Source organism: Achroia grisella, unplaced genomic scaffold (genome assembly GCF_030625045.1).
Source record: "Achroia grisella isolate CSIRO2021 unplaced genomic scaffold, CSIRO_AGI_Agris_v1 utg906, whole genome shotgun sequence".
Taxonomy (NCBI): domain Eukaryota; kingdom Metazoa; phylum Arthropoda; class Insecta; order Lepidoptera; family Pyralidae; genus Achroia; species Achroia grisella.
The window spans coordinates 2,511,829-2,538,369 of NW_026713064.1; the positions used below are offsets into that span (position 1 = coordinate 2,511,829).

At 32.2% G+C, this 26,541-nt stretch overlaps 2 protein-coding genes across 3 annotated transcripts; one reads left to right on the forward strand and one right to left on the reverse strand.

Annotated features, from left to right (window-relative positions):
• Nucleotides 1–131: 131 nt before the first annotated feature.
• LOC131853782 (uncharacterized) lies at nt 132–1,481 on the reverse strand. The gene is made up of 2 exons (XM_059204822.1): nt 1,020–1,481; nt 132–722 (listed from the first exon to the last, which is right to left on the reverse strand). Exons 1-2 carry the CDS (start codon nt 1,213–1,215, stop codon nt 550–552), a joined length of 369 nt encoding a protein of 122 aa, XP_059060805.1. The 5' UTR covers nt 1,216–1,481; the 3' UTR covers nt 132–549.
• A 2,886-nt stretch (nt 1,482–4,367) lies between these two features.
• Nucleotides 4,368–25,259, forward strand: LOC131853790 (growth arrest-specific protein 1-like). Of its 2 annotated transcripts, none has more exons than XM_059204829.1 (3): nt 4,368–4,672; nt 19,118–19,351; nt 23,086–25,259. In XM_059204829.1, the coding sequence occupies exons 2-3, from the start codon at nt 19,121–19,123 to the stop codon at nt 23,584–23,586; spliced, it is 732 nt and encodes a 243-aa protein (XP_059060812.1). In that variant the 5' UTR covers nt 4,368–4,672; nt 19,118–19,120; the 3' UTR covers nt 23,587–25,259. The 2 variants fall into 2 exon arrangements, with proteins under 2 accessions (XP_059060812.1, XP_059060813.1); XM_059204830.1 differs by having other exon boundaries at nt 4,368–4,663.
• Nucleotides 25,260–26,541: the final 1,282 nt, after the last annotated feature.

Consider the following 26,541-nt stretch of genomic DNA (forward strand, 5'->3'; position numbering starts at 1 on the left):
AGATTAAGCTGTTCCTGAGAGTAACACGGCCAAGCGTTCCAACGGAAATTATTCTAACAATGATGTATACGCACCTGTAACATTGTTAGAGATCATCTGTATAGATTTTTCTTTTTATTGGGCTTGAAAGTTAAAAGGGGTCACGAGGTTAAAATTTTATTATTTATCAGTTTATATATCTACTATGTGGAATAAAATTTTATAGAGACAGTTTCTGTTCAGTTAAGTTAATTTTCGGCCAATCTATGCTTTGTAGAATATATTTGAAAAATTATTTATGGCAGTGAAATCACAGGAATTGGAAAGTAAATGAGGGGTTGTGATGTACTCCTATTACATTCTTTACAAAATGAAACAAGTTATATGAATTGAATTTGTTTAGATATTTACCACATAAACATGTATTTGCTATTGGTCTGTATTCACCTAAAAATACTTTTTTTTACTTTATCTCATGGTGATCAACTGCCATGGGGGAAGTAAATGGGACATGGGTACTGTCGGACCATACAATGCCCTGGCCAACCTAATAAAAAATATATTTAAGTATTATTTTATTGAAGGTACTAATTTTCCTTGGAATAGTAAATCACATTCTTTAACTTCATTTTCCCAAGCAAGCTTCATTTGTGGTTGTGAGTTTAAATCTACAAATTTATAAGCTTGTATTTCTGGTATTTTTCCTTTTTTCACTACAACCCCTATTATGCAGCAATATGTTCCTAGAACAATAACAGTTCACATTATCTTAGGAGATAAAAAATATTTTTATATAAATCAACTTACTCCAGATGTAGAAGGAATCAATATTGTATGATTGTGTAGTTTGAGATGAATGAGTATCTTTCCAATGCTGAAATATGCGAATTAGATTGCAGATAGTACATTTGATAGAAAAGTCTTGCTTTAAAAAATTCAGAAATTGTAATATACAGGAAAAATTAATTTTACATCTTGCTTTCTTAGATTCAAATCATGCAATAGATTACACTATTGTAGAACTGGCATTAATAGTTAACCTTTTCTTATAGAATCCTTATTGATTATTCCATCAGCAGATTCACATTTAGTTATTTTTGCTCTTCCTGATGTATCAGAAATTATTAAAATATCATTTCCTACTGTTTGTTCAATTGTACCTTGTAACCAAACATCTAGGGGTGTTGGCTTATCTGTTAAGTCTTTGATTAGATACTTTTTTGGGCACAACGTCATTGGAATAGCTATATATAATTATTGATAGCACTAATAAAATTCACAACTATAAATTTAAACGTAAATAATAGAAAATTACTTTAAACCAGAATTACAAACGTAAATTCAACGTCTCAATATTCTATTTACAACAAATGATAAAATAAATGAAATAATATATATTTGCGTATCTGGTACAAAATAAATGAACAATTGATAAATTAAAATGAATAAGTAAATATTACATATTTAAATTTAGAATACTCTAATAATATATAAACAAAGTACATTTGCAAAAGAACTTGAAATTTGAATTTACAATTTTTTAATGTCAAGTCAGTGTTGCTAGATCTTAATTTAATTTACCCCTTACAATTTTTTATAATGAGAATAAGAAGTCAGACTAGTCAGACTATTATTGTAACAAATTTAACAGGAATTGACTACTATATTTCCAGTGAGACCGCCGTGTTGAGGCCGACCTGATAGAATAGTACGCAGAGTTTAAGCTTACATGGCGACGTAGGCCACACTAGGACTAGGGACACAGGTCAACACATTAGAGATGTGGCTTTAAGTTATTGATAAATATAATTACATTTAAAAAAGGAAAAAGGTTATTTAATAGCCTACAATATAAAATATAAACATGACATAAAATATTATTAAATTTAAGTACCTATTAGACTCGGTATTCTTATGAATTAGAAGGTGACGAACTTACCCGTCAACAGTAATTTAATAATGAAAAATGGATAGTTTGTTACAATTATCCACACGATACAATTATAGACATTGACAGATAGGTAAATATTTTTTTATTTTTATCCACTGGTCATCCGCACACTCTAAGGGGGGTGAAGGTTGTGGCCTTGGGGTTAACGCCTTTGCCCCGGCATGCGGTATCAATTCCGGGGGCAACAACCCCCGAGTGATTGAATTTAAGCCTCTTGGTCGGGATATTTAAAAAAAAGTCTGCGAGGAATATTATTAAAGTAGACTTAACCTAACTCAAGAAGTAGTGGCACTACTTGGGGACTATTTATTTTTGTTCTTTTTAATTGTCATGTACTACAATTATCCTAAATCTAAGTAAAGTACTTGAGAATGTCAACATTGTGTCATTTTTTTTTGGTTCGGTGTTCCCTTTTCAGGCAAAGGCAAATGGACTCAGCTCATACAGCCAAACTGTGTCATTATCGTAAATGTCAATTTGACAGTGACAGAGAGTCACTGTCAAATTGACATACAAAACTTTCAGGCTATATCAGGCTATATTTGAATTATGAAACTATTGAGAGGTTTAAAACTAGAATATTTAAAAAAAAGTTGTTGGCTCCAGAGTTGATGAAGGTTTAAAGGGGTTCGCCCTGAGGCCCCAACCTACCCCCTCTTAGAAGGGTGCGAACGATCAGTCTTGATCAAAACCACAGAGTTGTACTTAGTACCTACATCGATGTACTAACTACAACTCTGTGGTTTTGATCAAGACTGATCGTTCGTATATATATATATAGGGCGGTAGTCTGAATAATTCCATTATCATTCATTACAATTAATAGTAATCTATCGGAGGGAGGAGTAATGAATGGAGTCACCCATTTCTATCGATGTCTGTTTGACTTCAATGAGGTGTCCGCTGAAAACCATCCTGGTTCATGGTAGATTGACCACGAATGTCTGACTGACCTGCCTTCATCTTCATTGTGTAATCCTCCACCAGCATATACAGACCGATATAAAAAAAATAGTGAACTAATAATTTTGCTGAAACAAGAATTGTTAGCAACTGACGGCAACTGTGAGCTTCATAATTTAATCAAGCTCCCGGTGTCTCATGTCATGTCGATTTTCATCATTGCAATAAATTTCTGTTGAATTCACCACGATGGACTAATGGACCTGGCTTAATGATAGCATTATGATTCCCCACTGTTGCCCAGAGTACGAGTAGGTGCCTATACCGTTAGCGCAGGCGGGTACACCTTTCCATTGTCATCCATTTAAAAAAGCCTAATCCAGTGCGATGCGTAACATTTGAATTAATTAAAAAAAATCTTTCGGCGTTCAGTACAAAAAATAGAACACAAAAAAGTCTTATCTCAGATTTTACGTAATTTCCGTTTTATAACACCCCCATTACTGTCATTAGTTTTCAGTGTCGCAGACTTAACACGGAATTTAAAATTCTAGTGAATTAAGAATACACCAGAATAGTATGTAGTCTATGACCTTTGTCAACAGACATGGCTACGCATATCAGTGTTACGGTGTATTTTTTCTTACAGCGTTGCAGTTCAGTTAAACTGTTCCTCATAAGGACCACAACCATATTTGCAAGTCGTACAAATAAAATCTCATTTACTTAATGAGTTATACATTTTTCATTTGTTAATTTGAGCGTGTATTGCATAAAAAGCTACCGAATGCATGAAATCACTACACATTTCGAGCGCTTCCGCCGTAACAACTCAATCAACGCAATTTTAAATGAACTTTTTTTATTTTTTGTATACACCACAAACGCACGCCGCGCCGAACAAAAAAACAAGTTGCGGTGAAGGTCTTCATAATGACTTTCTCAAGAACTTCGTATACAAAATATTTATACAGATAGGTACCTACTAGATATCTGTATAAATATTTATAGGTAAAAGGCCATTTCCTAAAATCTACAAATTATTCTGCACATATGCAAGTTTAGATTACAAAAATCTTAACTCGTCGGACCTATTTTCAATGAAGTCATATTAATAAAATTTAGTAAGTAAGTAGGTATTTTATATAGTATTCCTGAGAAGGATTTCTTTAGGTACTATAAATTGATAATGAAATTAAATTAACAATATTACATTGAACATTCGCATAAGAGTATATAAAACTTGATTTTTCAAATATCTCTCAATAAAATATTAATTGGCTTACAACCTTAAAATAAAACCTATATAGGTCGGAATAACTTCAAACTTATTATCTCAACAATAATCCAACAGTCGAAGACAGCTCGGACCGGTTGGCAGTACGGCCAGTAAAATAAAATAAAAGTGCAACAACAAGTCTATTTCGTTGCTACGATTATCCTGAGGGCCGTTGCAGGAGTAGGGATGGAAGGGAAGATGAAGCTGTCATCTCGCGGTGCGGGCGGCGGCAAGCACGAACTGAATGTACCACCACAAACAAGTCCACGACCCACGGCCCACGACACAACACAACTCAATCTAACTCGTGAACGGCGCACGTCCGTACGTTTGCCTACCTGAGGCTGCCTCGATCTTAAAAAAAACATTTGTTACACGAAACTAAATTGTTACACTACATAGACAAGTACAATCGAAAAAAGAAAGTGTGATGTTGTATTAGTGACATTGTTAACGTGATATATTCTGTGGATGTCCGTAAAAGTTATAAAAACAGGAGTTCTAAACTTTCCAGTGTTCACAAGCCATGTGACTACTGCGGGAGCGCTGAAGTAAGATTTGTACGTTTATTTATATATTTATATCAGTTTATTTGCTCTGTAGTAGGAACCTACGTAATATTAGAAGGGTACGTCATAATATTAAATGTTTAAAATATGTATATCACTGCAGGAAAACAAACAACAATCCAAAATTACTTTAAAATTAATTGTATGACTCATTTAATTAATTATATAATTTAATAAATAAATAAATTAAAATATTAATTAATTAAATATGTAATTTAGTACCTTCAAATATTTAATTCAAGTTTATTATAATGTACTAAACGCGACGATACTTAAGCCGGTTTATGTACTTTTAAAAAGCGTCGCAGACATAATACTAGTTAGTTGTAAAAACTATATCAAGCTAAAAACCAGGATACATTAAAAAATAATTTTTAATACCAAATTTATTAAGGAACCGTGAAGTTAGTAAGAAGATTAAAAAAAATACTTCACATTTCTACTTGAAGAAAGTTGTTTATTCTGATCTACCTACTAAGTATTCCTGGCTTGGCTGGTCGACTTGCTACCCTTTAAGACTTACTCTATACATTACCTACGTGATATCCAAGGCTTATGCCTCATCATGCGTGCCACATCTGAAAAATAGGCTTATCCCAATTCTGTATTTAGCATTTGTACAACCATATTTTAAACGGTAAACCAGGACGCAGCTTTCAAAAACAGGCATTATTAACGGAAATATTTTGCAGATGAATGATCCTTATTTTTTTATACTTATGAATACAATTTTTATTAAATTCACATGAAACTGACTTCAAGATATTCTATACAAAATCTTAATACAAATCGAAGTTATTATTAAATTACTACTAATTTTAAGCAGATGAAGTCGCGGAGATACTTTATTACTGTAGAGTATGTTATCAATGTGGAAGTACGACTTCCACTGTGTATCGAAGTGCCAATAACTGACATGTCCTATGTTAATATTGATTTCTATGCTGCATTTGCATAGTCGTGATGAAGCATAGAAATGGTTCATTTGATGACGTCTAGCAGATGTGTCCTCGACCGTCCGCCGTCCTTACCTGTTATTTAAACGTGCTTTGAAATAATGAGATGTGATATTAACTATTTGACATTAATATATGGCCTAGCTGTAAAGATAATGTCTTTATATTAATTATATCACTTATAAACTAATTTTAAACAATACATGTTATAAAAGAAAGTTACTAGACAGGAAGTAGGAAAGATATTATTAGCAATGGTGATTTATGACCTATTGCCATCAACGTATACTTACCATGTCAGTCAGTCTCCACGCGGTTCGTGTTGGAAACCATCGCGATAAATACCCTGCATAATTTGTCGCAATAGCTTACTGACATCACCTCTTCCTCATTCTATCACCCTTCACAGGTGCTCCGTCGGTGTGCACCATTTTATGTTTATCAATTAAAAAATTAACACACAGTTAGATATTCTGCATTTTAGTTGAATAAAGCTTTTACGAATTGAATAATCTATGCAATTTTGCTGATACCTATAGCACAGGTGTAAACCTAGTTTAGGATATCAGGGTCCTCATTTTGTATTGCACAACTTTCTGCCATTGATTAGGTACCTAGCTAATGAACTTCAACTATTATGTACTCTCCTTTTTAATTTTGTAATCTTTGATTTTATAAATAAAGTATTATTATTATAATTACCATAGTTATAGTTTAATATAGAATACCCGAAGGGAATCTCTCCTAGATTTATGTTCCGCTCCAGTGTGTATAAATTGCAGATTATCTACTCAGCTATACCTATATTATTTTGTTTAAGGTATGATGAAGAATAATAAAGGTATATAGCACGTATTGCGTTGATTAGTACGTTTTCGGATTTAATGCCAATGATTCATTAAAAAGCAATTGAACACCGTTTGATTATATAATAATGGTAAAGAAGTCCCGGCCTAGACGATCGCACGGGACATGCATAATACAAACAGTCTTTGGCGCCAACTGATTTATAGCACCACGTTGCGTTGCCCATGATAATGTTGTTATTCTTGTTTTACCTTTAAGTCCATCTGTATTGTTACTGTTGAATCACAAGGATATGTACGAGTAGCTATGTACTGCCTAGTAAGTTATGTATAGAATTAAAATAACGTCCTGTATGTTTTCTAATACTTTACATACATTACATACTTTCAAAACAGACAGGCTGTTGAAACAAATAATAAGTTAATTATATCGAGTGACAATATTCCATTTACTTATTAAAATTTAGAGAACAGTTCAGGCAATATATTTAAATCTAAAATGTATAATATCCATCCCAAACGTTATTAGCCTTTTTGAGTAATAAGTAGAAGGACATAGCAAATTTGTTGGTTTTTAGGTATTTCTTAACTGAAGCAATCTGTAAAGTAATCTCAGTTAATGACAAGATCATTAACAAAACAAGTCAGCGTTGTCAAGTTCGTCTGCATTCCTTTTTGTGTAAAGACTGTAATATATGCTTCATTTTACGGAATGACTCCTGAGTGCAAAATTATGCTAATCTAAGTTTACTTATCAGACAATAGAACTACACACGCTATGTGCTGTAATATGGAAGACGTTCTGAAGAATTTAAAACTTTTCTTATAACATACTTGTTGAGTTAAACCTCTATACGATTACTTTAGCGATGTAAGTGGATCGCTGTAATTCTAACGTTCCGGATTTTGAATATAATATTAGAATACATACAAGTAAGTTTTATACTTATATAAATATATTTCTTTCTACATCTTTTCTACCGAATCTGTCTCTTGAACTGCATAATAGAGTAAAAAAAACTGACGTTGTTTAAACTAAACGGCTAAAATGATTAAATGCAAGAATTGAGTTTGAGTTCAAACATTTTATAAAAAAAAGAGAATTGTGTTTGTATTGTGCGTGGTAAGAAATCGGATAACTCTGCTGCATCCGAAGTTACTCATCTAATCTATGTTTACTCTCGTAATTATGTGGATGACTTGTGTTCAAAGATATCAGATGACATGACGTGGATGTCTTCAGGATTATGCTAGATATAGCACTTCTCATCTTGCCACGTAGTTTGTATTTATTATAATAAACGCCGAGGTAGATAAGTATTCCAATTAGAGTGATGAATAAACATTACATTTGATTAGGTTACCTAGTAATTTGAGATATGTAATGGTTTGTATAAAATTCTAAGACTGTTACATAAATATACCTATGGGACTAATGCGAGAGTAAGCCAATGAGTAAGATTGCAAAAACAGCTGTAGTAGTAATACATATACCTACACATATTTTACGAAATATGAGATGAGATACACACCTAATTTAGGTCTGGCTTCTAAGAAATTCTAAAAGGAATCTTTACTCAAATATCGCTAAGTCGCAATCACGTGTCAGCGTGGCTACTGTAAAAAAGAATGTCAAAAAAGAATAATAAATTATGTTGCATCGTGGACCTCAGCAGCTGTTAGCCACATGTCTCAATTTGTCCCAAACTAACCTTTTTGGTGATTTATGATTATTTCTTATTAGACAAATAATGCAAAGTTAAGAAAACCGTTGTATTTGGTCGTTAGTAATAATACTTATAGAAATACTGCCGGTTTTCATGGAGATAGGTATACTCGTATGTATCTATTATCTATTATATACCTATACCCATTATTCACAATCTCCTCTCTCCACTGATATGCTATTGCATTACATTATCTTTAGACGTTATACATATAATATTTTTCTGCAGAAACTACATTTAACTCAATCTTTTTGGAGTTGGTTGGAAGTTAACTTTGACAATTATTTCTTTGTAGTAATATTAGTAGCAACCATTGTAACAGAAGGGGAATGTATTTCAAGGACAATAATGTTTTTAAAATTCTAAAGAGCTGTTAATGTATTTCAATTGAGCGCACAAAAAGACTTGTAAATGGCTACCTGCAGTCTTTGCGACTGATTTTCTTATTTTTTCAATCATTTAACTACCGTTGCCGTTATTAGTATTTTTTTATTATCTCACTGGTTACACAAATGTTTGTGTAATAGAATAATAAACTAGGTAGATTGTATTCTTTTTTTAGTTTATAGTTTTGTAACATGACATATCTTAGGTAAATACACCTACAGATTAATAGTTGATGTAAATATGTACTTTTTGTTTGGTAATATAATATATTGTAGATAGTAGCATAGTAGTATACATATAAAAGATTATGTCAGACATCATTGTACATACTAATCTAAGGAAAATCTATTTCTTTAGGAACAATATTGTATCGATTTTAACATGCAATAATTTTATCGTTAATATTGTAAACGAAGCTGACAGAAATTATAATCACAAAATTTCAGAATAATATATCAGATGCAGAATTAATTTTGAATATAAGTATTATTGGTACTTAATCCATATATATATGTATATATATATTTAAATATAAAAGTGTCTCTCTGTCACGACTTCACAGAACGGATATTAATGAAATTTGACATAAAGATATATTGTACGAGAATGGAAATAGGCATATTTAATCTTATAAAAGCAGACGTAGTCGCAGCTAGTCATAAATGTTCGTAATACTGACAAGAGTATCGTGAGAAATTAGACAAACAACAATACGTACGAATAAATATAGAAAAGCCCGCATGTTCTTCATTTTGTGATGAATTTCGCTATTGAATGTTTTTGATTAAAAAAGATCAGCAGGACCCTTCACGATAGCAGATATTGTGTATGTATCACAATAGAATATAAAATCGAAAGCTAATTTTGATTTAGAAAATAATCCACTACAACCAGTGTTTAAAAAAGGTCTTATGCTTATTCAATTTTGTCATAAAGTAATCGATTTCGTGATCAATTTATGTAGGTGTGTAATTTTTTATACCAATTTATATGTTTATTTTTAATTGATCAAGCGAAGAATTGAACCCAGATTATAACTCACATAAAGTAATATATGTAATACTTAATGGATGTTGTCAAATGCCATACTCGTGAATATTAAACACTAACAACTCGTCCCGGCTTCGCAAGGGTATACATGTATTATATATATATAACCTTTCTCTTGAATCGCTCTATCTATTAAAAAACCCCTTCAAATTCCGCTGAGTAGTTTTAAAGAATACATAGGGACAGACAGCGACGGTGACATTGTTTTATACTATGTAATTTATTTCTGTGATATTAAAACACAATAAAATATAGATAGATAAAACAATGTTACATACACTTACACACCTTGAATAAAGGTTGGGAATATTACTGAACCTCTTCAGAGAATTGCATACTGTAGTAACAAAACACCTATACCGACTATCGCAGGAGCACATACCATACACCTTATCAAATGGGATTCTGCAATGAGACTATAGCAAACAATTTTTATACACATTATATATTTTGTCTGGTTTTATGAGGACTGACCAGTATTTTTTTTGCTTACAACGCCAATAAATTTTCAAAACACGAGTCATTTTGATCTCCCTTCTCTGCAAATATGTATAAAATCCCGTACTCTGATAACACCAAAATCAAATCCAAATAAAAAATAATTTATTTAAGTTTTAGCCGCTTATTATCAACGACATAAATTAAAAACAAAAAATATACTTGAATTAAGCTAATCGATTGAGGATACTGGAAAAGATGTTGGGTCCCATATTTTACCTTGGTCATATATGTGTATACGTATTGATATTCATTTATACATAGATTCATTCTTGAAATTTGTCAATAATTATGTTCAGACTTTAAAAAGTCTTTCAAAGGGCCTGTTTAAGTAGTTAATAAAGCAAGACAAACAAGTTTTTGCGATAACCTCGTTATAAATGTTACAACGTGTACCTACACGAATACTTCACACGTTCGCGAGCTAATTTTACATCGTGGTCTACATAACTACCGTTATCACTTGATAATAGAGATGTGACCAGGTTTATTTTTTTCTTCTATGTGATTTATTTTTCGGTAAACATTTACGGTGTTATTTTTCACAACTGTAAAGAAGATATTTTCTGTTATTTTCCTTAATTACGAGTTTTGTAACAACATGTAGCTTAATAAGATAATGGGAGTCAAAAGATTTACATTATGGTTGACCTCACCCGGTCAACCATAATGTAAAATTATAAAGGAAATTATATGGCCATCAACTGTTGATGATTTTCCGAAAGCAGTAGGAGATTGTGACTGTGCCGCTGAAAAACAAATTTAACAAAAAAGTTTATCAATTCAAATAGGTAGTAGTTACACTACTTGCCTAATATAGAAAATGAATATTTAGAATCCAAATACTGAACTGTTTCATAATTCCCATTTATCGTGATTTATTTATTCATTAGTAATAAAATCTTATACTTTCCAAGCTCGCCAGCAACACAAGAATATAATTCCTTTATTCTTGGACAGAATACATCAAATTGAGTACTAATGAATATGACGATATTCCCAACATCATACGTACCAAAGTCATAGATGCGAATTATTTTGATCGGATACGGATACGAGTATATATCAGTTTTACGGATATTTAAAGGTAACTTTATTGTCATTCTGAAAGAATAATAATTAAAGAATCCTATGAAGCCGGTTGCTTCATAGGATTCTTTAATTATGAAGGTCGCAACGTAAAAGATTAGTTATCAAGTAACTGTATAGATAACACTATCTGTTCTTTTTTTGATTGTGCGAGTTGTAATTAATCTAGTTATATAGTTTCATTCTGTGAACTCCAATAAATGTTTGCGTTTCTTTGAATTATAATTCGACATGTGGTAAAAATTGTAATATTTCGATATGAAATAAAAAATATTTATTTATTAGATATTGTAATATTACATTTTTTACAATGTCATATTACCTGCAACAATTCTGCGGCAAAACTATAATTACATTTAATATTAAATAAATTCAGTTACGAATATTTACCATTAATGACCAATTCAATGAACGCCACTTCAGGTGAGTTGTTATATTTAAAAAAAATTATAAATATATTAGTGATGTAGTAAGTAATTGTATTTACATAATATATAATAATAATCGAATAGTATAACATTGTGAATACGAGAGTGGTCCGAATGTAGAGCTGTCTCTTCTAAATATAACCGTACTACATAAAAGATTATGTATCAATATGAGTAATAGTGGTTATTCCTGGGTAAATCAAGTATAATATCTATGTACATGATAATAAATATATTGACAATAAGACATGGTAGGATAGAACTTGCAAATATTTACTATAAGGGAGGGAGGAGTTAGTAATGGAGAAGAAAGGCCCCATTGGTAATAACGGAGGTAACATGTGGTACCCCATGGAAACTATTGCGGTTATTTTCTGATGAACGTGCCGCGATGGGTTAACTGATCTAATATTATTTTCTTCCTATCATCATTCGGTGGTGGCACTCTCATGTACCGTTAGCGCAGGTGGGTGCTATTATAATATAAAAAAATATGATAGGTAAGCGTTACAGACTGACAAAATACCTTAATACAATTTTTTTGTAAAAGTAGTTTTACACATTTTTAACGAAAAGAAAAACTATTTCTACATTTTAAGTACCACGCGGGGCGTTTTGTCTGCATCTCCATATATTTGGATATTAAAAATGGATCTTTAAATACGATTTATCATGTAATAATCGAATATTTGATGCCACTTTAATTCGATCTAGATTTGTTTACGAGTTTTTTTTATGTAATAGTAGTTATATAAGAAAAGGAAAACAAAACGGCAGACTTACCAGTACCAGGAGAACAAGACCAGGTTATGGCCTGGTCTTGTTCTCCACATGCTTTTTTTTGTATTTTGAATATACTGATTCCTTTACATTTCGATATTGTAAGGTCTTAACTACTGGGCATTCCTGCGGGGAGCGTTTGTTCAGTCGATTGGCACCTAACGACACGCAATAATGAGGTGCTCGGTTGCAGGCCAGGGATGTCAGTTAAAAAAGAATTCTCGTATAAGACTGTTGTCCTCGTATATTGATACCGAAGAATATGCAATGTTCTTCGGTATGAGTACTAGGACATTTACACTTTCCTACAAAATTAAACCAGATTTTACCTATGAATTTTTATGACAAAATTTTTCACTGCCTACAATTATGTGTACGTATGTCTGTCTGTATAATAACAAAACTACTGAACGATTTGTCAACCTTCAACAGAGTTGTTTCTGAAGAAGGTTTAAGTGTATAATTCTTTAAGGATTTAAGTGCGAGGTGCGCAATTGTACAATATTTTCCTTCCTTTGTACGTTGCTTAAATTGAAAGTTGGCAACCCTGGAGCAGGCCGCGGGGATGCTGTTTGCGCTTGCGGTTAGAGCAGTATGCTTGCACTCTCATATGTAATAATTACTATTTGTACGTTTATAGCAAACACACGTTTATAGCAAATCTTGAGTTGAATTCCCTTATTTTTAAGTTTTAGAAGGAAGATATTTTAAATTTGAGAATTTAAAAATCCTATCCTTTTTCATTTTGTTTCAGTATGTTACATTACAATGCTAGTAAAACAATTTTTTGTAAGTGTGTTTGTATGGATTTCTTCTGATTGTAAATGTCGTATATTTTATATAAGTTTTCAACTACTTCAAACGCGATAAGATAACAATAAACTCAGCATGTATTTATTTAGTTGTACATCTCGTTAATTACATTATTTAAAAAATCACACGCTTTACCCGTATCTATTTTTTGGGTTATCTATATTAAGTAGCTTTACTTGTTGTTGTATAATACAGTTGTAATTACATATAATTATTGATAACATTGTACACGCTTATAAAGTCTAATATAATGATGTAATGAATCTATAAATGTAGAAACTACTTTAATTTACAGGTAAATTGATATGTATTTAACGGAATATGTATTTACAGCTAAAATTTTCCTTTAGTAAAAATGATTACAAAACATACAAACATAGGAAATATCAACCTACGAAAGTGCGGTTCAGTGTTGACTTATGGAGCAATTACTTGTAGCTTTTCACACATACCCGCTAAACACTCGTTCGGAACTTGCTTGGTAACATGTAGAAATGTCGCAGTAATGCATTTCTTGGATCTGAATGTATTTATGTTTATATATGTCGTCTACTTCCAAGTTTGGTGTCGCATTGTTAGATACATCATCGTGGGTCACGTTCCGTGACAAATTCTCTGAAATATTGATGTTTCGACGCTATCTATCATGAGGTGGCTATTAGCGACACGATTTAGCTTTTTCGGGCCCTTTCATGTCCGATGATTATGTATATGTTCTTAGTTATAAGTACTTCTAAGGAATACGAAATACAGTAATAAAGTCTCGTATAAATACGTTCATAAATTTTATTGTAGGTAAAGATTTAGGTGAAAAATTATTAGTCTATAGAATAAAAGAAGACTGGTTCTTAACACGGAATGACACAGTACATAATGGAATTGGAAATGCTATTATTAGAAATGCTAGTTGATGGAATTCTTCATTGTTCTTAGAGAAAGTCAGTGTATTGTATATTTCAATTACATCACTTGTCTAGGCTTAGAATTATGCTGTAAAGGCGAATAATAAATACCTGAAAATATTGATATGTTGATTTATGCTATTATACACTATAAATTAACCGTATTGGATTTTAGGGGGATGCAATGAATCGGAGGAATATATTTATAGCAATAAAGCTAATGAGTTTTATTACATTAATTCCAAACTATTAGTATGAGAGAGATAATGTTCTTGGCTATCCATGGATTCACTAAATGGGTGACAGCTCCATCGTGTGGCAGAGAGGGAAACTCTGAGCAGTTTCCGGGACTTGTGACCCGGTTGTAGGTTTAAGGCTTGTCGACGTACGTTAACACCTACCTTCCTTCCGCTCGTGTTTCTCTCCTTGCTTAGCCAAATCTAGTAGGTGCATGTTAATGCTGCTCTACATACAATTTCTAGTATAGCACTTACTGCATTTCTAGACAAGCCAAGATATCGAAGATTGTACAGAGATTTCGCTGGTATACCACTCGCTCCCACTACAACGGCTTATAAATTAATTACTCATAATTCGTAATATTTATTTGTTTTTATTGCATGTTATAAGTATATTTGTCTCCCACTTCGTTTCAATATGTTTTCAATATTTAACAGTCGGTGTATTATTAGTGTATTAATAAATCTTTGTAACTGTATTGTAATGTCTGAATGCTGACAGCACGCCTGTATTTGGCAGCTGGCGGTGGTTGTTATAAATTGCTTGTGTATTTTTGGTAGTTCATTTGCATCAGTGTATAATTGTTGATACTACAGTGTATGCATGCTATAATTATAACGACTACGTAACCACACGAGCTGTGTAGGACTAATACTTGCCCTTATATTCAACAAGTACATTTGAATTTTGTTGTAATCTAAGTGTAATTTTTCAGATGCTCGGGTTTATTGTTAACTAACTATATAGTATCCATTCCTTTTGTTATATACTATCGTGCCAATTTCCAGAAAGTCTATTTTAGTGGATTTATACCTATTTACTGAAAAAGATACAATGAAAGTTCTTGGTGTCAATTTGTCCAGGATGCACGTTTATAGTTCCGAGTCATATATGACAAATTTTGCGTATTTATTTCTTCCATATTATTATAGAGACATTTAGTGTTTAACTTCATAGAGGAGCTATCGGAAATATATACAATTATTATACATATTGTTCCGTTAGCGGATACTGCAAATGTCGTTTTGTACGCAAAAGCTGCGCCACCTACTTTCTAATTGTACTTTCAAACCATCCAGGAACCCATTGAAATCAGCCATTCAGGAGAGTCAGGTGACAAAAACACGTACAGATTTTTTTTTTGTCGTAGACACGAATGTCAGATTAAAGACCTCGTGTCTTTAATCTGATATTCGAGTGAACTACTGTCCCGTCACGTTACGCCATATAAGTGTACTTGGCCGTAAATCTTGCTAGCGACAAGCTAATTTAATTAACAAACCAAACAGCGGAGTCACGTATTAGTGACGCTTATCTGCTCGGCTACCGAAACATCTTACTGTTATGTAAATGGTTTTTAGAAGTAAAATAACAATTGTTATTGTAATACCAGGCTGGGAGAGCAAACGTGAGTGGTGGACATCTTAAGTTGTCACTTTGTTTTCTTTTTGCATCAGGGTCCCTCCGGCGGACATCGACCTGAGATTCTTGTCTCTATTTGAGAGGGTTGTCATAATTAAAACAAAAAAATGAATTCATTCTTAAAAAAACTGGTGTTAAGTTGACATAGTTCATACAGTTGCGTGATTAAATTAAGTTTTAGTTATATTCAAGGTTCTTTTGTTTTTTGTCAACTGTATTTCAGAACATTCTCAATTTCTATTATTCTTTATTGGTTATAACCATATAAAATACTGCGTAACATAATTATTTATAGGCAGTATTTTCACTAATATAGGCTTTTAATAATTCTTATTTCAATAGTAAATACAGTAAGGCAATGAGGTTAGTAAATCCTTTTAGGTTTTGATTCATTGTCAATTTGTTTGATTTAAATCTATTTTAGGACACAAAATTATAGTTAATAATTTATTAGAAACATGTCTTTTTAATATTATATTAATAATAAGTCATCATTTCAAATTTCGTTCAGATCTGTTCAGCTGATTAGTCGTGAAAAGGTGACAAAGAAACAGACAGACCTTTGAATTTATGATAGTAGTACAGATTTAAAAAAAATATCTCTTAGATACCTATATGTAATATAGTATTATAACATGAATCCATTGCCAGCTGTAACAAAAATATAACAGCTGGTATTTCAGTGAAATTATCTTTACCTAGCTATGATCCGCGATTTCGTCTGCACAAACTTTTATTTCCTATTTCACCTATTACCAGATTTTTAAATCAAAAATGCCTATGTCTATCCGCGTCCATGTCAATAACTTCATGGCAATATTATCAAGATATAGTCAGCCGTTTACTTGTGACAATGTAACAAACAGACAGAAAGACACACCTTCGTGTTTATAATATTAGTATAGGATGTACAGTAAAAGTAGTATTAAAAGATTAAAATTTCATGATCGTTGGAGTAGATCCAACAAGTAGAAAATTATTTTCGTACTATATGTATTTAACTATTTATTTATTATAATTAGCAGTATTATCATTCCTTATGTCGTACGTAGAAAATGCATCGTAATTTGTATCACAGATCTTAATGGCTATTTGTATAGAGGAAAGAATATATCTACTCGTAGAATACACAGTCTATGAGTATATCTTTCATCAATTTAGATTTAATTCAACTTGCTTACAAAGTTTTATTAATAGTCATATGTGTTGGATATCTTTATTATCTAGCCTTTATTTGGTCCATATCGAATGAGTGCTGGGTGAAGGGGTGAACGTATATATAAAATAAAACATAGTATATATCAGGTATAAGAGTCTATATTCAAAAGAGAGAAAAGTATCTACAAGAGATGACTGCTATTCAAAAGGGCGGTAATTTGGTCTAATAATTAGAATAAGCGTAGGAAGTTAGAATTTTCATATATTAAAATCACGATAATTTCTAACAATATTTTTTTATATTGTATGTCTTTTTTTTTAAAAGGAAACTATAATAAATTTGTTCTGTCTGAATAAACTAGATTTCGTTAATGATGTAGTTGTTTACTAAGAAAAACATTAGGAGATTCCTACTCAAATGGAATAAAGTAATCCACGCAAACAAAGCCGCTATCAGCTATTTTAAAACAAAATAAAATGTTTACAAAAATGTGGCAACCCTAATCGAATGTTACGGTAAAAGTGTAAGCTAGTAGCGACTGAAGAACGCACGTGAGGTGATTTTGTTTGTTATTCGAGCGCATTCGACTCAGGGCCGTGTTCTCGGAAATTAACTTTGATACGCCTAGATGCTGCGCTGGCCCTTCAGGTATCAACTCCACAGTTCTCTGTTGTTTCTTCATATAAATAATTATTGACAGTCGTACAGTGACACACCGTCAAAATCGTAGTAAATATTTATTTTATTGATGTATGTGTTTATTTATTTTACTGATATCAAAGTAGAATTTAAATAAGAATTTATATTATGTACTTATCTATATTGGTGCAGGTGTGAAATATTCAATATTAGTTATATTTTTACCAGCAATAGATCGTAATTTTTACGATCTCATCTACGTGAGTATCTTAGCTTGCTTTTTAAACTGTTTCCATCAGATTAGGCTGTGAAATTACAGGATAAGAGGCACGACATTTTAAACTCATGTAACGTGATGTCCGTACTGCTGTTTATTTATATAGGCGATGGTTATTGTATACCATTAGGAGGCCGGCACCTTGTTTGTCAGAAATATATAAATATATACCTTTAACCCACCAGATAAAAATCTGTATGTAAATACTCTCTACCAGGTTGTTCTAAGAAATTACGTATAGCAATTAGACACCTTGGTAATGCACTTTTTTTAAATACTGTTTTTACTCGTTATTTGTTGAGTGTGCGCTATAGAGAGTCATATACACATCATCATCACATAGCTTGGTTTCGGTGCAGCCAGAGCCGATATTTTTCACCACAATATTAATAAGTTTATTGAGTGTTGTTTGTTGTTTTTTATATAATTACGTTATTCGTTATAGCCCAAGAGCCCACGACTGCCAGACATACGTCATTTTAGTAAACGTGAAAGTTCTTGTATGTGTGTCCCCAACACAGGTAAGAACGATCCCCAAACATGAAACCTGGATCGTGGTTCCTTTGGCAGGTACCAGGTAATATGTGAAAAAGTGGAGCATCTTAAAGTAACGAATTTGATATGAAATTGTATACACTGTTGTTACCCAATATACGGTTTCAATGAGTCTGGTAGGATAAGGAACCAAGAAAACTGTCTGGCAATATATAGGCTTTATTAAAAACTCAGTTTGAGAGAACTCTCAATAATATATATAAATTTCTATATATTATTGAGCTATATTAAAATAACGTAAGTTTATTTCTAAAATAGAACTCTCAATAATATATATAAATTTCAGCTTTATTAAAATAATAAGTTTATTTCTAAAATTAGGGGGGTCCGGCGGGGGGTTGGAACCACACTAAGGGTCTGGAAACGAGCAGAGCAAGTTATAATACTGTTACGAGCAATATGTGAAAAAATGGAGCATCTTAAAATAACGAATTTGATATGATTTTTTTTACACCTTTGTTACCTGGTACCTGCCAAAGGAACCACGATCCAGGTTTCATGTTTGAGGATCGTTCTTACCAGTGTTGGGGACACACATACAAGAACTTTCACGTTTACTAAAATGACGTATGTCTGGCCGTCGTGGGCTCTTGCTCTATTATGTTATATTATTGGCTCACTACATGGTTTGGTTTATCTGTAAGTGTAGTGAGCACCTTATTTTAAATAAATAAATAAATATAATGAAAGGTAATATTATTGTTGCAGGTAATGTGGCTAATGGTCGCGGTGTTGATGGCGGCGACGGTGGCGGCTGGTGCCATTCCCTGCGAAGTCGCGCAGATGCAGTGCGCCTACCGGTCCGGGTGTGGTGCCGCGCTCAACAACTACATGTTGTATTGCAATGAAGTCCTCAGCACGCCCACATCCAAGTGTCCCGAGCAGTGTGAATATGCGCTCATTGCACTCACTTCGACGCCGGAAGGAAAAGACCTGATGAATGTAAGTTTTTTTCTCTAATGGATCAAATCAATATATTCACGTAGGTCTATTACAGACATAGGTAAACGGTTGATTACTACAATCTTCTAAATATATATATTGATGATTTTAAAAACCTACTAAAGTAAGACTACCAATACAAACTGTACTCTGTAGTAGAATATACAATTATTATTTACTAGTTGTGCCTGCGGTTATACCCGTATAAAATTTATATCTTATATGTTATTCCAATGTACAAGTTATATAACAGTAAAGTTTCATCAAAATCCGTTTAGTAGTTTTTGCGTGACGGAGTAACAAACATCCATTCAGACTTAAAAACTTTCGCGTTTATAATATTAATAATAATAAGATATACTTAATAGAAAACATAGCTTACGGTAACTGCATTTTCTAGGAATGTACAGAACAGCAATAAGACATAATTAACGAGGCAGAGAAAGATGTATCCTGTTGCATAGGTACTGTTTATTAATTGTTTGCAAACAATACAAACATTGTTTCCACAGTTTTTTATTTATCAGAGAGTTGAAAAAAAACTAACGTACGGTTTCTAGTCAGTACCTAAAGGGTGTTTATTTCGATTGTTTACTGTCAGTTGTATAATCGTTACAAATAAATGTTTAATCAAACTATCCTAGCTTTCCATGTGTTCATTACTGAACTTAAATGAAAATTAAATGACTGACAGATAATTTTGCGTAAAAATACGATGTGACTTTATCAATAATTACATATTTTTTAGAAGTCGTTATGATAGAATCGAGGTTAAACAAATATCATGTTGTAAAGTGCAATTGAAGAATGATAATATTTTATCGCCGGCAATAATCAGGTCGCCAGTCAATGAAACTAAGTGGCTATTAAATAAATACAACGAAAGAACAACGTTCGTATTTGATATTGTTTCACCAGCTAAAGTTCTCGTTGTGTTCACAGCATTAGTGCGTGTCTGTCAATTGATACAGTGACCAATAAGTCTTGCGCTTTAATTTGTCTCTAATGGAAGGTGTAGAGGGGTCTCTGTTAAGCGGTTATTCAAGTATGGTGCGTAAGCAGACGGCCGCAATAAAATCTAATTTAGACGTCGTCGGGCAGATTTGTCGGATGGAGGCGATGCGGCGCGGCGTCAACGATGCAACGTCTCGCCGAATGAGGGTCGCGGTTGACGACCTCACCTCGTTGGCGAGCAAAGTGCTACTAGGGCTTACTAGGTGAAGTTAGTATTTATAACTCTAATTCTCAAACAAAAAAATCCATCACTATTAAAAAATAGCTGACTTCTGTACAAGAGTTCGTGATTTACTATATTTATAGGTACTACCTATCTAGAAATTACGTAGGCACAAACAGTTATCAGCAGATTTTACTAAAGTACGCATTATTTAGTATTATGTGTATGTATGTGTGTATGTATATCTATGGTTCGACAATTAGATTTCGACAGGTATTTCTAACAAGAGTTATTATAATGCTGTTTAGCGACTTATTATTATATAGAGATAGTTTAAATCTATGTTTTTCTTCGCAATATTATGTAGGTGGATTATGACGTCAATGAGCTGTCACATTTTTTATTTATACCTACATGTAACTATAATAAACCTATATGGCACATATCTGTACACACATTATGTATGTGGTAGTATTAGTAAGAGATGTCCAAAAGATATAAAAGCCAAATAAATAATATTCAGTATGGTATTTACATGCAGTTGCTATTACTTTACATGCAGTATACATGTGGTTTTTTTTTGTAAAGTAATGTCTGTCGATGTCTGTCGCTTTCTTTGTGGCGACATCTTTTTGGCCTATGTTTTATTCCTCAGCCTTTTTTATTATTTTAATATATCTCATATTTGATAATATAAAGACAGATATAAACTTCAAAACTTAACTTCAGTTCTGGGTCTATTTTTAATGCTAAAAGTATTTACGGATTGTATCCGTATTCGAAACCGACCAAACTCAGATATAAAAAATTAATTTTAGTTCTCTATTATCCATCACATTAGATTTAGATTGATGCTTTTACGAGAGGAATACTCTGAATTGGAGATCTCTTAATTTCGATACTTGATTCATGATGTACGTATTCTTGATCTTATTTCTTATGACACAGTTTTAATGCACGCGATCACTTCATTGCAATGTAGTACCTAATCGAAATATTTAAATTATATTATTATTAGATTTACATTCATACTAATGTTAAGTAAGTAAGCTAAATGTAAGAGGAAGTACCCATGTCATTTTGTTTGGAACTTTTTAACGAGTAAACAGATGGATCTTAATGAAATTTGACATGAAGCTAGATTGTATCACATGGTGAGATATAGACCATCGTTTATTTCGTAATATCTTTTAATAGAAATAAAATATTTTAATTATATAAAATAGGTATGGAAGATGTAAAGTAGTGATTGAAATGTTCAAAAGTAAATTTTATCTCACAACCTCTTTTACAGTTTTTAGTTAGGTTAAAATAAACGTATGTTTCAGTTATAAAAAAGCTGTAATGGTATATGTCTATCTTTATCTATGTTTATTACTATGTACATAATATTTATCTTTATGCGACTTAATCTAGTTCTTGACAAATAGTTTAAAGATCTTTTATTAGTTATTTTGCTACCATAATTATTATTGGTGTAGTGCATTGGGCAATATATCGAGAGGCGAAGGCAAAGGAGCGGCCGCATACAGCCTTGAGATTTGACGTCTTGATCGAGACCTACCGCAGCGTCGACTTGTGCAGGTGTTGCCCATTCCCACAAAAAAATATCGAGCGTAAGTCGGCGGCTGTTCATTATCTGTGGAAACCAACCTAGAGAGACTGCTAAATTGACCTCTGAATCGGTATAATGTAGGGATGTAACTGTATGTAGAAAAAGTGGTTTATTAATTATTCGATTGTACTTGTATAAAATACTTTTTATGATAATTGATTAAATAGAAAATTATTTTCTTAAATAATTATTATTTTCCATAATCAATAATTCTCAGCACTATCTGTTTGAATGGTAGAAAATACCGCATAGTTTTAAGTACTTTTGTGCTATATGCATTAAAGTTATTTAATTTTTTTTTCTAAATGTAACATTCGGACCCATGTAGTGTTCTTATCTTTTTGTAGTTACCATTTTGACTAGATTGTTTAGGCCACTCGAATGTAAAAATGGAATAAAATGCATCAGTGAAAATAAGCCATTCTTTATTGAATAATAATCGATTTTTATATAATCGAATATTTTTGACATCCCTAGTATAATGAATAAGAGATTAGTTACGTTCAACCGGCTAATGATATTAGGCTCTATTCGTATACCTACTAAATATCTATTTAATGCTATAACATAAACTTTATTATTGATAATCTGCCGTAGCTTATGTAAATTACCATCTAACATTTTCTTATCCACAATATGCGTATAATTTTGGTTTCAAAACTTGCCATGCCACATTGCTTTACAAGAATTCGTATAATCATGTAACTGTAAGTTGATAGTTATTATAATAAATATTTTACAAAGGTGTATTTTGATAGTAGCTGGAATATATCTGGCTATCGTAAAAAAGTTTTACGATCGTGAAAAGTTATTATACGCATTCTGAACGGCGAGGATTTATGGTTTTCCCAAAAGTATACCATATTACAGATATAGTATATGGTAGCACCCAAATTCGAATGACGGCAAGCAATTTATAAATAATTTTTTCGTTTGTTACAGTGCCAATGTAAGGATGGATACTGCGAAGGAATGAAACAGCGAATAGAGATCTGCCGGTCTCAGGTTGTAAGAGGTGCTGCAAATGCTACAGCTTCTTGTCGTCTGTCGCAGATGATTTGTCTCGCAGACTCCGAGTGCGCTGCTGCTCTCGAATATTATAAACATCTTTGTTGGTCCATGTATGAAGGGCGGAAATGTTCCAGAAAATGTCGAAACTCTATAGGAATATTAAGGAAACAGGAGAAAGCTGCAGCGCTCTCGGCCTGTCGATGTAATGGCGATGAAGACTATGATTGTAAAAAGATGCAAAACAATTTTGCTAGACTATGTTTTCATAATAAACACGGCAACCATTATAAAGGCAAGAAAAAGAAACCTAATGAGGAGATAGAGGAATATCCTACATCAAACAAACCTAGTGTTGTTAAAGATGCAGCTTCCATTGCCGTCGTGTCTCAATTGTTGGTTATAATTTGTGGATATCTTACATTTAATACGTGATATTTAATACTAATTATCAAAGGATTACCTCTTGCTATAGAACTCTTATATATCTCTTGAAATATCTTGTATCCGACATTGAGAACTGTTTAGCAAATGACACAGATTAAGATCTTTAAAACTAAAGTAGTACTAACTCGGATTGCTGGAGTGTTTCCCAAAACAAACTCAGCATCGACGGTACCTTTTTGTATTAATAGTTTTAAGTTGAAATATAACATTTAAATGTAAGTATGCAATAATATATGTGTAAATAATTTAGATATGTTAATGTGAGGGAATTCAAGGGTAAACGAGATTTTTGGTCTACACATTTAAAGCAGTATTGTCTTTCAACCGGTACAACGTTAAATCTATCGAGATACAGAGCTAGCCGCCCACGAAACGGGTGACGCTATAAATACGGAGAGCGGCGCGGCGCCGGTGGTCCAGTGACAAATGTTCAAATACTGCCCTATTCCTGAAGCAGTGCCCGTCCATTGATCTAGCTGTCTTGAGCTGTCGGAACATGCTCAGATATGACGTTTGACAAATTACAAAAGACGGGTAAACCCAACAAATGTCATTGCAAAATTGTTTTGCATGTTCTTTAATCGAGGCCTTTCTAGTGGCGTTCCTTATATTAATTATTCTTTCCTATTAATTACGGTATTGATGTTAAGGCGAGTTTATAGCAACAAATAAATCGCTCTTTTCAAATAATTTTAGTACAAATTCATTTTATTAAGGTTTAGTAACTATAGTTTTTTTATGCATGGTGACTAAAAGGTGATCATAGTTGCAATAATGATACCAGTGAAGTATGAAAGGATTGAAATAATGGCCATCTAGGACATTATTCCAATCCTTTCATTTTCTGGCGAATTTCTAAGGTCTTTATCCATCAGGATGGTTTTTATCTTCCTAGCACTAAGGCTAATAGTCTTTTTAAATACCCATATAATTAATGGTTAGCATAATAACACGAATGGTCGCTATGGATTTTCCTTTAGACATAAAATTTCAAAGTCGATAATAGATCAGTGGCGGTAGGGAAGTGGATGTTCTAATGACATACTCGTGTCTAATTCCGGTGGTCGCGACACTAATCGTCCCGAATGATGTAGGGCGCCATACTCTTATACACAGGGATGTGACGTTCTGTATTAAATTGAATTTTATATTTTTTTGTTGGCTTAATAATCGATTCTTAAAAAGAATTTTTATTATATAATAAAATCGATTTTTCAATACAACATTTATCCACGACTCTTCTTTTGGACACCTGGTACTGTTTGTTTTTTTTAAAGGCCAATTGGTTTCTACATAATGTCGTAAAAAAAGCTTACTTTAATTAATATATTTTTTTATATACTAAAATTCATTTATTTAATTGATTTAAAATAAATTCCTTACATAACAGATTTTTTTTCACATCCCTATTCATATATGCCGCGGGATGCCACTGTCACGTTAACATTATTGACGTTTTGTTTTTCTCATATCCGTTACCTGCGTTGTTTTAGTTTTTTCATCTCATTAATAAATAGGTTCTTAAAAATACTTGGTGGAATCATCAAATAGTGAATTACATTACAGTGGTTTTACCACTAAACTGGCATGTCGTGTTCAGTGGGCTTTTTAGATAAATTAAAGAAAATAAGGATTAAAAATATCGTTACTGTTTAAAAAAAAGCGAGATTAGTTATTATTAAATTTATTATTATATTGTATTATATATTAGTTATTATTATATTCCTATAAAAAATAAAAGTTTATAGCGGTTATTAACTTCGTTTTTTATGTAGTTCAGTGTCAGTTATTATTGGTGCAAACTACTGTTTGAACTGACGCGATATTTATTATATCTGTAATGGACCCACATAAATAAATAATTTTTATTTAATTTAATTTCAAATTTCTAATATGTTTTAAGAGTCGCAGCCTGTGGGCTCGTTATAACTACAGGCAATACTGTTTAGTTTCCGTTATGTTTGAGATCTAGAACAATTTTCTACGGAATGTATTGAAAGTGCATTCTTAGGACAGCGACATAGTTATACAGTACAAAGACTATCTAGAACCGGTTGTGGATAAAGCTTAAGCAACAACACTGACAGTAAACCAGTAATATGTTATAAATCTGAAATTGAATAATATTCACAGTTAGTCGAATTTCTTACCGATGCATGTATCATTGAGGTAGCCTTTGTCGTTTGTGTGGTCACCTCTCTTATTTCAACCGCCATGCAGCTTGCTTTGTGAGTTGTGCTTCGTTTGAAGAGGAAATCACAGAATGAGAGGGATAACATCTCAGTTTTCCAGAATCGCAACGCACGGGTACTACAAGCCTTATATGATAAAGTAACAACAGATAGGCTGCTGGTTTGTTCCCCATTTTAATTATTGACAAAAAAATCTGTTATGATTATACAGTGAGTCTACCTACCTCCATGTATTACGGCGAATCACTGAAATTAAAAATAGCATTACATAAAGCAGGTTTAAAATTTTAAGTAATATCAATTAAGACTATTGTAAGTGTAAAATATTTGTGATTAGTATAAGTTTATATTGTAACATTTATTGCTCAAAGAATTAAAATAATATATTCGCATCTACGAAATACTTTTGGTAACTAGTAACATTACTTATTAAGTTATGTATTACGGAAGTTTATTTTTCCAAATATCGTACACTATACACAGGGAAACAAAAGTTATCTATTTTCAATCATTTAATTCCTAATCTTTCTTGGATTATTTATCTATGCACTATTTTAATGTAGATACATGTAGCATATCTCTAAATACATTGTATAAATTTAAAATTATACTAATATTGAATGAGTTAAATGTACCAGAAATGAATATGAGAACATAGGAAATTGTAGTGTCTCCCTGTCAACCCTGTTATTAGCATTTAGAACATAATATAGCACTAATTTCGTATTCATATGAACCCTTCATTACTAAT

Coding starts and splice junctions, on each gene's coding strand:
- LOC131853790 (XM_059204829.1), top strand. CDS start 19,121: ATGTGGCTAATGGTCGCGGTGTTGATGGCGGCGACGGTGGCGGCTGGT. Junction 19,352..23,085: donor AAGGAAAAGACCTGATGAAT/GTAAGTTTTTTT, acceptor CGTTTGTTACAG/TGCCAATGTAAGGATGGATA.
- LOC131853782 (XM_059204822.1), bottom strand. CDS start 1,215: ATGACGTTGTGCCCAAAAAAGTATCTAATCAAAGACTTAACAGATAAG. Junction 723..1,019: donor TAAGGATTCTATAAGAAAAG/GTTAACTATTAA, acceptor TTATTGTTCTAG/GAACATATTGCTGCATAATA.